The following is a 13,190-nucleotide window of genomic DNA, read 5'->3' on the forward strand; positions in this document are numbered from 1 at the left end:
AAACCTCCATGACAGCCATGTCTCCAGAGAGCAAGAACCTGGGGACTTTCCTTCCTCTGACTGTCTTTTCTAATGACACCTCTGCCCTTAACAACACATTTGAGAGGAATCCCAGGTGTGGGCATCTCTCTCGCTGTGAGTGGACAGCCAGTTTATAGACTAAAGCTCCTGTCTTGCAGTGTAATCTGAGAAAACCCTTTTGGAAAAGAAATAAGCAGTTTCAACCTTTGGCGAGAATTCTGTGTACTTGAGGGATCTGGGTCAAGGTGAGAGGGCGAGATTAGCGGGCTCAGTGGATTCCATGTCCTCTCAATAGCCGTGGGATCCTCCTGGTAGGACTGTGCGGACGAGGTTTGTGGTCCTCAGTGTCCCCGTTTGTCAGTCTCCCTCCCCCTCGACCCCACACCCTCCACTTAGGGCTCTTCCTTGGGTTTTCTCCTTATCCATGTTGTCTGTCCTTCTGTGGAAAGACTAACCTCTTATCTAACATTTCAGGTATTACTCTGGGGCGAGAGGCAGGTGTTGAGCTCTAGTTCTTCAATTTCTTATTTATTTAGTTTTGTTTTGGTATCATTTATCTACAATTACAAGAGCAACATTATGGTTACTAGACTCCCCCCATCATCAAGTCCCCCCCACAAACCCCATTACAGTCACTGTCCATCAGCGTAGTAAGATGCTGTAGAGTCTCTACTTGTCTTCTCTGTGTTTCACAGCCCTCCCAGTGCCCCCACCTACATTATGGCTGCTAATTGTAATGCCCCCTTTTTTCCGCTTCTCCCTCCCTTCCCTCCCGTCCTCCCCAGTCCGTTCCCTTTTGGTAACTGTTGTCCATTCTTGGGTTCTGTGTGTCTGCTACTGTTTCATTGCTTCAGTTTTTTCCTTGTTCATATACTCCACATATGAGTGAACTCATTTGATTCTTGTCTTTTTCCACCTGGCTGATTTCACTGAGCATAATGCCCTCTAGCTCCATCCATGTTGTTGCCAATGGTAGACTCTTAAGGATGTGATCTTGAACTCTGTTGCCTTCTGTTTTTTGTCCTTTAATAGGGGGAAATAAGATCATCTAGAAGCTAATAGACAGGGTCTCTAAAGGATAAGAAAATTTAGAAGGTAGTAAATGAAGACTTAATCAAAAATAATAATTTACTGAATTATAGGGGAATATCCTAAACTGGAACATTCTTGTCTGTTTCCCAACTTTAACCATCACAAAGACCCTTTTAATGTGATTTTTCCCTGGAGGATTATTCTGTTTTTATAATAATGACAATTAACTTGGTGTCCATTTAAATTTATACCTTTGATTCATAATTTCTGAGTAGGGAATGACAAGCTAGTCGCTACATAATCATATGACAGGGAACTCATGTATAATTTCATTCCTCTGAAATATTGCAAATAGTTCTGTTTTTTCATCTTTGAAAAACCTGGCATAGTACGGAGGCACTAGCTGGGTGACACAATCTCAGAGATGCTGCACCTGAGCACAGGTAGTGTTGCCCTCTTTTACCTTCTTTTACTTCTGTTTCCTTCATTCAGCGACATCCCAACTTAACACTACTTTACTCTGCACAACCTTAAAAACTGACTATGTCCTTAGTTGATAAGAATGGAAGAGTTTTGTATAGTTTTGTTCTATATCCACAAAGTAAAATTCCCAGCATATTGACATCAGTCATCTTTTCTACTCCAATGAATTAGTCAACACTTGGACAAAAATTAATCAAAGAGAGTGATTATATTTTGAATGTTTCCCCTTTTTCTCTAGCTTACCTTATTTTAAGAACATATGTTTTCAGGGTCAACTTTATCATGAGTAATAAAACAACCCACCGCTCCTCACTCTTTGTGGACCCCTGATGCCTTAGACAGAGGGCATTTAGTTGTGGCTGCCTCTGCTCCCAGAATGTAATAAGAAGGTGAAGAATTTTAGTGCAAGTGCTTAATCAAAGTTTGAATTATTTTTACGGATTTGATCTGTTATGTTAGTGTTTTTGGAAATGGTACGTGTGGCAGTCTATATTTTGAAAACATTTTCATTGAATCTTACTCCTCTTGTATAAAACATTTGACAAATGACTTGGCAGCATTCTATTCAAAAAGTAGGAGAAATATTTCCAAAGTCAATAGAAATGAAGCAAAGTAAGATATTTTTACTTCCACATCCAAAACAGCTTCAAAGAACCATTTATTAGTATACTCAATATGTATTTACTGTTAAATGCAATTATCAGTAATATTAGTAAACCAGAGTCATATTAAATAAACCAGGTCCACTAGGCCATGTACTGTACCTCATCAGTATTATCATTTCAGCTGCGTTGGTGCTGGTCGAGCACAGAAAGTGGCATCAGGAGTTGATGATCCATCTGAGTGTGAGATAATGGAGCAATACAAGATGGAAACAAAGATGATCATTTATTAACAATATTATTGATATTGTGCTAGAGACATCCTCTTCAGTAATAACTATATGAAGAGCTCCTGATGCTTCAGTGTTAGTTCTGCCTTATTTTTCCTTCATAGGGAGGAAAGACAATAGGAATGATAATTGCTTACGTTTATTTAGCCCTTATTGTTTTAAGCCCTTTACGGCATTGAATCCATGCAGCAACCCTATGAGGCGCTAAGCACTACAGCCCTGCTTATACATGAGGCAGCTGTAGCACAGAGAGGGTAATAACTTTCTAAGAGTGCTATGCCAGGAATTAAAAGCCAGGAATGTGTGAAGTCTTCCCTCTGATCCTTTCTCCATCATTTCCCATCTCACTCTCCCTCTGTCTCTCTGTGCTGACTATTAAAGATTGTGGATTTACATATACTAATAGATTTTCTACTTATAAATAAAGGAGTTGTAGACAATGGAAAATACAAGTATAGAGAAGAAAATAAAAATCATAACACTCATTATTTTGGTATTTGTAATTCGTTCATGGGTGTGTGTATGTGTGTGTGTGTGTGTGAGAGAGAGAGAGAGAGAGAGAGAGAGATTGTATAAGCAATTGTTTCCTCTAGTCAGGTGGGACTATTTTGTGCCATCATCAGCAGTATATGACAATGCATAACCTTTATTGATTTATGCTATTTGTACTAAAGTCATTATTACATTGTCCATTTCATGTTTTGTTACTGTTTTCCCTATTCAGCAACTATATTTCAAGAGTGTTTTACATGAGTGGGTTTTTCTGCTCTAACCTGATTTTAAATCGCTAAATCTTATTTTGTTCTATATTTTCTGTTCTGGTGTTTTATTTCAGATATATCATTCCCATCCAAGATTATGTAAATGCTTACCAAGTCTTTATCCTTCTCTATCAGTTGAAATATAACTTAAAAAAAACTACTAAGTTTATGACATATTCAATTTTTACTAATATTTACCATTTTTTCTGAAATTTCAGATATTATTATGGCACTTTTCTAATTTTACAAGAATCATGAATTATCCATCTTTATTAAGCTTTTTAATACTTGAACGTACAAGACTTTTTATTTATTTTTTAAATACTTTCATATTTCATTTCTTCCATTTTTTAAAAAATGATACTATACTTGACATACAGTATATTAGTTTCAGGTGTGCAGCATAGGGATTCAACAGTTTTACGCTTTATGAAATTCTTACCATGATAAATGTGTTTACCACCTGTCACCATATGATTATTGACTCTATTCACTATGCAGTACTTTTCATACCATGAATTATTTATTCTGTAATTGAAAGTTTGTGCCTCTTTATCCCATCACTCATTTCACCTAATCTCCCACCGCTTATGTCAACCACCAGGTTGTCTTCTGTATTTATGGTCCATTCCTGGTTTGTGTTTTGCTTGTTTGTTCATTTCAAATACTTTTCATATTAACCTTTGTCAAAGTTTTCTTGGCTATTCTCAGTGATTCACCCTTTCACCTCAAGGAAGTAAGAAAAGTTATGGAACAGAACCAACAGGTTCTATCTATTATGAATCTGTTAGTAAGTTCTAGGCAGCTGAGTGTATCAACAAAAAATATGAAATAAACCTATCAAGTACTTGGGCATTGAAATTACCCACTTGGACTCTTTCTCTGCATCAAGGCCCGTCATAGCGTGATGTTGGTTGTCAGCTGACGTAAGGAGACTCAAACTCAAGCAAGCCTGATATGAAATCATTTACCTGGCTTGTACTTCATGGCCTCAGGTGATTTGACATGCTTCTGTCCGAGGTCAGAATCTACGTCTGCCTCTAGGTTCTGATGCCTGAGGCTGCCTGCAAGGCTGATGATCTCTCGGGAAACTCCCCAGATTGACCCATAAAGCTCTAGTACTCCTGGCATTCCTATCAATAGGGACAACAGTCACTCATGGTTATCTGTAAGCAATCAATGATAATAATAGCCAACACCTATCAAAACAGTTACTAGGTACTAGACTGTGTGCTGAGCATTTGTATGAAGTTTCTCCTGTAACCCTCCCAGGAACAGGATGGTTCTGGATCTCTCATTGTTCTCACTTATTGTAAGTGGTCAGTGTTAGTGTGTTTAAGCCATTGGGACCGGTACACAGAGCAAGAGGGTATCAGAAGGAAAACTCGAACGTCTTAATCTCTAACTACATTCCAATGCTATTCCTTATGTATCAAAATACTCTAAATGATAATATATTGGGGTCAACAGTGAGCTATACCAGCCTCCCTTTTGTGTACTTTCTATGAAGGCTTCCCTAGTACACATATTCTATAACTTCATTGGTCACACATGCTGTGCCCCAACAAAATATTATCAGAGTTATAAACTGTGATATAATTTCCTGACCAATTTGGAGATCAAATTCTAAATACATTTACACAAGTTTGAGAAATTATTACTAAACGGGTAAATGTGGGTAAAATTCCAATATTCCAGAATCTCTCACTTGGCCTCAGTGCCTCTCCATATCAATAGGTGTTACCAAGGGGTGGAGAGAAGTACTTCATTTCCAGATCACTAGATGACTTCAGAGGAGGTGGAGAGTGAGCGCACACATGGACCAGAGAGGTTTGGTGGGGCCGGGCAGCTGGGTCATGAGAGACATGGGCCACCACAATTAGACGGCCGCTTGGAAGCTATAAACAGGTTTCTTCCACTTCATTTCTCTCTTTTACTGATTCTGGCTTCAAAGATTATTTCCCCCTGGCTTGGAACATGTATTCCCCCTGGAGTTTTCATGGTGGTAGTTGGCAGGAACTTTGAAACAGTAATGTGTATTCATGGGTGTGATACTTGGGCAGGCTGCCCCTAGAGATGTTGGGGAGAGACGCAGAACCCATTGTGAATGGTGGGGAGGCCCCTTAGCTGTGGAGGGTGCAGCTTCACCTGAAGCCACATCTATGGGCCTTCCACATGGGAAGCCCCTAGTAGGGACCTGGTATAGAGGGAAACACCTTCTAAACAGGTGGTGCCTTCTCCAGAAATGGGGAAGAGTTGAGACACCAGAAGCTGTGGAATTAGTCCTCCATGAGATGGAGATAGAAGACTGCTTAGAGGCCCTAAGTGGTTGTGTGGTGGCTGGGATTGTGTGATGTTTGTTTCTCAAGATATTGGAAAGGTTATTGAGGAGAGAGGCACACTTAGGCATTGCTTGGAGGAGCTGGACGATGACCTATGGGACGCCCTTAAGAAAGAGAGACACTTCTTGGGCAGTCAGGTTGTGCTCCTGAAACACACGTTATCAGCGAGGGAGGAGGCAGCAGGAGAACCTGTGGTGCAGGGGGCCATGGGGGTGTGGGAGGAAGGAGTGATGTCCTCAGTTGTTGAGACAGATCAAAGCAGCAGGAGCCTGGGGAGGGTAAGTGGGTTGGAATGAGGGCAGAATTGTTGCCAAGGACACCACCAAAGGCACTAGCCCCTCCTGTATTGAAGGCCCACCTGGTGTTATTAAGTAAATAAAATGCAATAACTGTGTGCTCCTCAGAGGGAGGAGTGGCCCCCTCCCCAGGTTGTGGAGCACTGCATGCTCAGCCCCTGTACCCAGGATGAGCTGGTGGACGTGAGTGTCTGTTACAGGCAGAAGCCCTCGGAACCTCTGCCTACATAGCCTGTATATATCTGGGTTTTGAGGATGGAAAACATTGTTATGTTGGGTTCTGAAATGAGTAGACTCGCTTCCCTGATGACTCATCCTTCTCTATCTCAGTGGTTGCAAACTGCCTGTCACATCTCAGGGAATCAGGCACATCTGGATTGGCTGACAGCAGCCATCAGGGCACTTTGGCCTAATCAGGGTTACTTACCATACTTACCCACTAGCTGGGTAACATATGCAGAGCTCCAGCAGGTACAATGGGAGCTGCGCATGAAAAATATCATCTATAGTATGGACCCCCAGGGCCCTGATGAGGAGTTGTTCACTGTAGGAATGATAAATCTGGTGCTCCACACAGCTTCCCCATCTCTCTTTGGGTCCCTAGTGACTATTCTTGCCGCCGCCCCCCACCCCTGTAGCGCAACCCATAAGTGAGGTTAGCTGTACTTTAGCAGATATGGGGAAGGTTGAAAATAAGAGCATGGAACGAAGTTCGGGCTATGACTGAAAGGAGAGGTGGAAAGCGCCCCGTGAAAGTCTCAAGGACACAGGTATTGGTTGGTTTGATAAAGGCAGGGGTAGTGAAAGAAAAATTTGATGGGCAGCCCAAAGGAATCTTGTTAGAACTGTGGCACCAATTAAAGCCAGAGAAGCAGTTTCAGCTGCTGAGGTCCATGACATGAATCCAGAGGCAATGCCCCATGTCCGGCCTGGGTCCTTACAAGACGTGCTGGGGGACAGTACTCAGGCTCTGCCAGGGCCCTTTTCCCCACAGGAGGAGGACTGGGCATTACGGTTTGACTGCGTATGGTGGGGTCAAGGCTCCCACCTTGGGGGACATGGTGGGGCCTGGAGGCCACATGTAGAAATAGCAATTCATTGGTTCCCCATGAATTTACAATATACTCTGGTGCTGGTGGACACAGGAGCTGAATATTCTCTGATTTAAGGGGAAACCAGAGCATTTTCCTGAGGCCCCTGTGCTGATAGATGGCTATGGGGTAAGGCAATTAGAGTGATGAAAGCCCAAATCCCTTTGGATTTAGGGTGTGAACCCCAAAGGAGTGTACTCTGTACATTTCCCCCATCCCTGAATATATTTTGGGGGTGGATATCCTTTAGGGCCTATGGTTACAGACCACTGCAGGTCAGCTCAGACTGAGGGAACATGTGGTAAAGGCAGTTCTGTGGGGACATGCTAAGCACCCACCTGCAGCTCTGCCTGTACCTTAACAGATGACAAATAGTAAGCAGTATACATTGACTGGGTTTCACAAGGAAACTGGGGGAACTCTACAGGAGTTGAAGAAGGGGGGCTTCATAAAGTTCCCTCATAGACCTTTTAATTCCCCACTGTGGCCGTGGAAATGCCGGACAGCTCATGGCATATGACCTTGGATTACAGGGAATTGAGTAAAGTTAAACTGCCTTTGCATGCTGCTGCCCCTCTATAGCAGCCTTTATGGACACACTGTCATGAAATAGGGACATATCATTATGTTGTTTACCTTGATAATGCTTTCTTCTCTATTGACATAGCACAGGAAGTCAGAAATAGTTTTCCTTCATGTGGGAAGGACAGCAGTGGGGATTCACTCTCCTTCCATGGGGATACCTCCACAGTCCCACCATTTGTCATGGGCTTGTAGCCCAGGACTGGGCCACATGGAAGAGAGCATAAACTGTCCAGCTGTATCACTACATTGATAATATTATGCTCATGTCTGATTCTCTTGAAGATTTAGAAGGAGGAGTTCCTAGACAGCTGTAACTGGAGAAAGGATGGGCTGTGAACAGCACCAAGGTTAAGGAACCTTCTTAGATAGTAAATTTCTTAAAGGTGTATATAGTTGGGTAAAACCAAAGTTATCCCACAAGCAGTCACAGAAAAGTTCCATGCTTTCTCTACCCCTGCAACTGTGGCAGTATTACAAGAGGTTTGGGGATCTTTGGGCTACTGGAGAGGGTTTCTCCCACACTTGGCACAAATTCTGAAGCCCTTATACTGGTTGGTACAAAAAGTCTTCAGGTGGGACCGGGATGAAACCTGTGGAGCTGCTCTTACTGCTTCTAAGTGAGCGATCAAGGCTGTACTGGCCTTGAGTGTAATGGACTCATCAAGGCCCTGTGAGCTAGATGTTCATGTAACCAAATATGGCTGTGGATGGGGCATTTGGCAGTGGCTTGAATGGAAACACCAACCTATTGGATTCTCTTCACAAGTATGGAAAGGAGCAGAGGCCCAGTACACCTTGATAGAGAAGCAACTGGCTGCTGTGTACCACACTTGGCTAGCTGTGGAGGCCATCAATGGAACAACTCTGATGAAAGTAATAACTACCTGTCCCATTGCAGGGTGGGTGCAAGACTGGAACTAAAGGCTGTGGAGTGGTGTGGTACAGACACCTACAATGGCCAAATGGGACACATAATTAGAGCAGTGTAGCACACTTTCCACTAGCCCCTGATATGGAGAATTCTGATGCTTGTCTGGGCATATGATAGTAGCCATTGGTATCCAAGAGTCCTCTTCTGGAGGGAAAAGCCCTGTACTTGAAGATGCTTGGTACCCAAATTGCTCCAGTCTCAGGCAACCCCTTAAGTGGAGGGCTGTGTCTTTCCATCCTAAGACTGAGACAGTATGGATGGAGGATGGAGAGGGGAATAGCAGCCAATGGGGTGATGTGTGGGCCGTATGGCTAGTGATCAGCCAGGAGCATTCCCCCATAGTTGTCTGCACTGACAGCTGGGTCGTCTACCAGGGTTGACTGTGTGGCTACTGCCATGGTCCTGTGCCAACTGGATGGTTGGTCACATGCCCCCTTGAGGGCAAGAGTTGTGGCAAGACTTATGGGCCTCTTGTCAGACCAAGACAGTTACTGAATACGATGTGACTGATTATTTGCCTTTGGCATTCCCAGGGAATGATTAAGGAGACACATTGGCCCAGATGTGTTTGTTGGCTAGAAGGAAAGCCTGCCACTGATGTTGTCCAATGGTTACATCAGTGTTTGTTCCATGTGGGGCAAAAGATTATGTGGGATGTATGCTATGACTTGTGTGGACACAGCTACTGGACTGTTGATTGATCTTCCTGCACATCGTGCAGATCAGCAAACCACCAAGGAGGCCTAGAGCATCTCTGCGGCCTTAGGCTGGCTGCAGGTCACTGAGAATGATCAAGGCACCCACTTTAGTGGACATGCATTTCAAGAATGTGTGCAGTAGTTAGGGATAAAGTGACAGTTTAATGTACCATATAACCATACAATGGCAGGGTTGATAGGGAGGTACAATGGTTTTTCAAAGTCTGGCCCAAGTTCATACAACAATAGTCTATGGTGCTGGTCAGTGCACTTACAGGCAGTGCTATGTCATTTGAATGAGAAGCCCCAAAAAGGAGCCTTGAGGTCTGTGGACATGCTAACACACATTGCTGCCTCTCCTGTAAAACTGTATGTGCAAACTAAAGGGGAGTTATTGAAGCCAGGATATGGCCAGCAGAGCAACATCCTGCTGCCATCCCTACTGCACTAAACCCTAGAGACTCTGTTGAGTGGATGTGATTCTGGACATTTCAACATATGGATCAACGATGGTTGGCCTTTCTGGCACCTTGGTGAAAAGGCCTGGAAGCTGGCCTCCTGTGTGTTCCTGGAGTAACAGCAGAGTGACCCCCAAAGATCACATAGTGCACCCAAAACACCCGGGAGGTAAGAGCATCTTACAGGGAAGTTTTGTTTTATCATTATGCCCAGTGCATACACCTCCCAGAGCCCTGTACAGTGACCCATCTGTAACCCTCACAGGGAGGGGGTGTAAGTGTGGTGTACTAGACCAGGACGAGATCCCTTTCCTGACACTGTCCTGTCACGGGACCACTCTCTTGCATGCATCCTCCTGATGGACAAGACTTTCCCAGGCGGGTGTCATTCAAACATGTATCCTATTGCCCTTAAGGTTATTTTCTTCTATAGTTCCTGTGTCCGTGACCGACTTACTGGCTGCAGCTGCTGAGTGATAATTACTCTGAACTCCCTACCTGTTCAGCTACTGGCTCCTGTGGGAAGGGCAAGCCAGGGACTTAATCTGTATGGAACTTTGAACCTAGCTGAATCCTTGAGGATTATCTTGTTTTTATTGCCGCTGTTATTGTACGTTATTAGTCTGGTTACAGTGCTCTAGTTTTCTAGCACACTGGCTGTTACCGATGATGGGGAGCAAGTAGATTGTGAGGTGAGATTTCTGGAAGGGTGTACTGTGTATAACATTGCAATATATCCAGAATGTCTGGCTCGGCCTTAGTGCATTTCCATATCAATAGGTGTTTCCAGGGTGTGGAGAGAAGTGTTCCATCTTCAGATCACTAGGTGATTACAACGGGTGTGGATAGTGAGCACATACCTGGACTGGAGTGGTTAGGTGAGGACTGGCACCCGGGTCACGAGAGACACGGGTGAGCAGAAGTTATAAGCAATAAACAGGTTTATCCCATTTTATTTCTCCCTTTGAGTGGTGTTGGCTTCAAAGGTTATTTGCCTCAGGTAGGCAACATATTTCCCCTTGGAGGTACAGTAAATGTTTTTCTTATGGATACTGGAAAAAATTTTTTAAGAATTTATCAGTATGACCATGGAGAACAGAAGGGCTCTTACAAATTTAACCTGGATTGATGCCACATATGCTTTTCTTACCAGAAAGCAAGTTTTACAATGCATAAAAAGAGGTTTTTTTTAAAAAAACATATTTTCATCACTTATTTCAATGTATAATAATCACAGAATTTCTATTCTTTAAAATATTCTTCATCAAATTTTTAAATACCTCTTTCAATTCTCATGGAAACTCATGTTTTAGTTGAGAACTTGATGCACTGTACAGGTACTCCTAGATAATGTGAGATAAAAGCTGCTGTGTTTCCACCAGAGCAGTGAGCATTTCCCTTTTTCTGGTGCTCAGTGGAGGAAAAAGGTGGCACATGTGAGAATTGTAATGCTACCACATTTGACTTGAGTCAGCAATGAATTGTGTTGTCTCTTTTCTGATCTTAGGAGCAGAAAGGCTATGTTTAGGAGAGGAAATATTACAGAGATCACCTACTTCATCCTCTTGGGGTTTTCAGATTTTCCCAGAATCAAAGCAGTGCTCTTTGTTGTGTTCCTGGTGATCTACGTTACAACTCTGGCTTGGAACCTGAGCCTCATCATCTTAATAAGGATGGATTCCCACCTCCACACACCCATGTACTTCTTCCTCAGCAACCTGTCCTTCCTAGACATCAGCTATGTGACCTCCACAGCCCCCAAGATGCTCTCTGACTTCTTCCTGGAACAACATACTATCACCGTTGTGGGTTGTGCTGTTCAGTACTTCTTCTCTGCAACCATGGGAGTGAGTGAGTCTTGTCTCATGACAGCCATGGCCTATGACCGCTATGCTGCCATTTGTAATCCACTTCTCTACTCATCAATCATGTCACCCACCCTCTGTGTTGGGATGGTGCTGGGATCCTATGTGGCTGGACTCTCTGCTTCTTCATCCCAGCTGTATGTCATTCTTCAACTCCACTTTTGCGGACCTAATGTCATCCAGCACTTCTTCTGTGACATGCCCCAACTGTTAGTCCTGTCCTGCTCTGACACTTTCTCTGCCAAGCTCCTACTTGCTATCTTAACAATGATCTTTGGGATAATAAATGCCCTTGTTGTCATGATATCCTACGTCTATATTGTCATCTCCATCATGAAGATCACTACAGCTAAAGGCAGGTCCAAGGCTTTCAACACCTGTGCTTCTCACCTGACAGCAGTTTCCTTCTTCTATATCTCAAGTAGCTTTGTCTATTTGATGTCCATCTCTGGTGGGTCTTCTACTTTTGACAGATTCACATCAGTCTTCTACACAGTGGTGATTCCCATGTTGAATCCCTTGATTTACAGTCTGAGGAACAAGGAAATCAAAGATGCCTTGAAGAGGTTGCAGAAGAAGGGAGGCCATTACTGAGTTCACTGATTCTGACATTTTTTAACATATTATTCCTTCAGAATCATCTTAACCCGCAATACTGAACATATGAATCAACCATTACAAATTTCACACTGCCTTCAGACACAGAAGGTTTTATTTGACATAAGTTATACACCAAAATGTACCAATACATGGTACAGATCCACACACACATAAGATTTTTAAGTCTTGGAGCTTCATTACTTTCAGTCTATACGAGGAATGGTCTCATTTTTTATTAATCCTTCCACGTGTATTTGTGAAACATCAAGGTTTAAAAACTTTTGGCCGCTTCTTGATTCTGAAACTGAACCCTGAGAAAAACCTGGCACAGGCTCCAGGAGTGTAAAATCCCTGTCTGATAATTATTCTAATGGAACTACATGATGGTGATTAATGTTTTTTTCTGTGTCTGTTCCGATTTGGAGTAAACAGAGATAGGGTTTGGGCATTAGGACAGAAAGAAAGCTATAAAATTGATCTGATTATGCCTCCTGGAAACAGCAGCCTCAGACAGCTAATATTTGTGTAAGGCCTCTTTCAGTGCTAACCATCTAATACATTTTTGTTCATATCCTCATGTCTACCAGCTCTAGTCTATGGAAGGAGGAAATTCCAACCATATAATATCCCAACAGAATCATAAAGTTGCATAAACCAAAGGATGTGGACACTGCAGTGCCATTTACTTATGAGTCTAGTGATTTAGTTTCTGGCATTTAGTTTCCAGTGGGGGTCTTTGATTGAGATATTTTCAAATTCCATGTCACAGCCAATAGTTGTTTCTGAGAGTTTGCATTCAAACCTCTCTTTCTTTCCTGTATTAAATTCAGAAAATTTACCTTGTTTTAAATAGTCAATGGTTCATCTTATCAAATATATTCTGATATGTCAGCACCGGTTCATGTTTGGTAAGGGGAGCCTTGTGTGAGAGTTCATTGTTATCACAGAGCTACTGAATATTCAATATTGCCAAAAAGAAGAATAAATAGGGTAAACTGGTATACATCTTCTCTTATTGTCCATGTTCTTCATTTTATGTTTTAATGTTTTATGTTTAAAAGGGGTGATATAATAGATGGCGTAGAATGGTTAGAGTTACTTTAATTCTGATATGTTCCTGAAGCCCTTAAATACC

At 42.7% G+C, this 13,190-nt stretch overlaps 1 protein-coding gene across 1 annotated transcript; it reads left to right on the forward strand.

Moving 5' to 3' along the window:
• Positions 1 to 7,036: 7,036 nt before the first annotated feature.
• LOC140847639 (olfactory receptor 5AN1-like) lies at positions 7,037 to 12,049 on the forward strand. The gene is made up of 2 exons (XM_073228356.1): positions 7,037 to 7,047; positions 11,122 to 12,049. The coding sequence occupies exons 1-2, from the start codon at positions 7,037 to 7,039 to the stop codon at positions 12,047 to 12,049; spliced, it is 939 nt and encodes a 312-aa protein (XP_073084457.1).
• The last annotated feature ends 1,141 nt before the right edge of the window (positions 12,050 to 13,190 follow it).

The sequence above is a fragment of the Manis javanica genome, unplaced genomic scaffold (assembly GCF_040802235.1).
Source record: "Manis javanica isolate MJ-LG unplaced genomic scaffold, MJ_LKY HiC_scaffold_25, whole genome shotgun sequence".
NCBI lineage: Eukaryota > Metazoa > Chordata > Mammalia > Pholidota > Manidae > Manis > Manis javanica.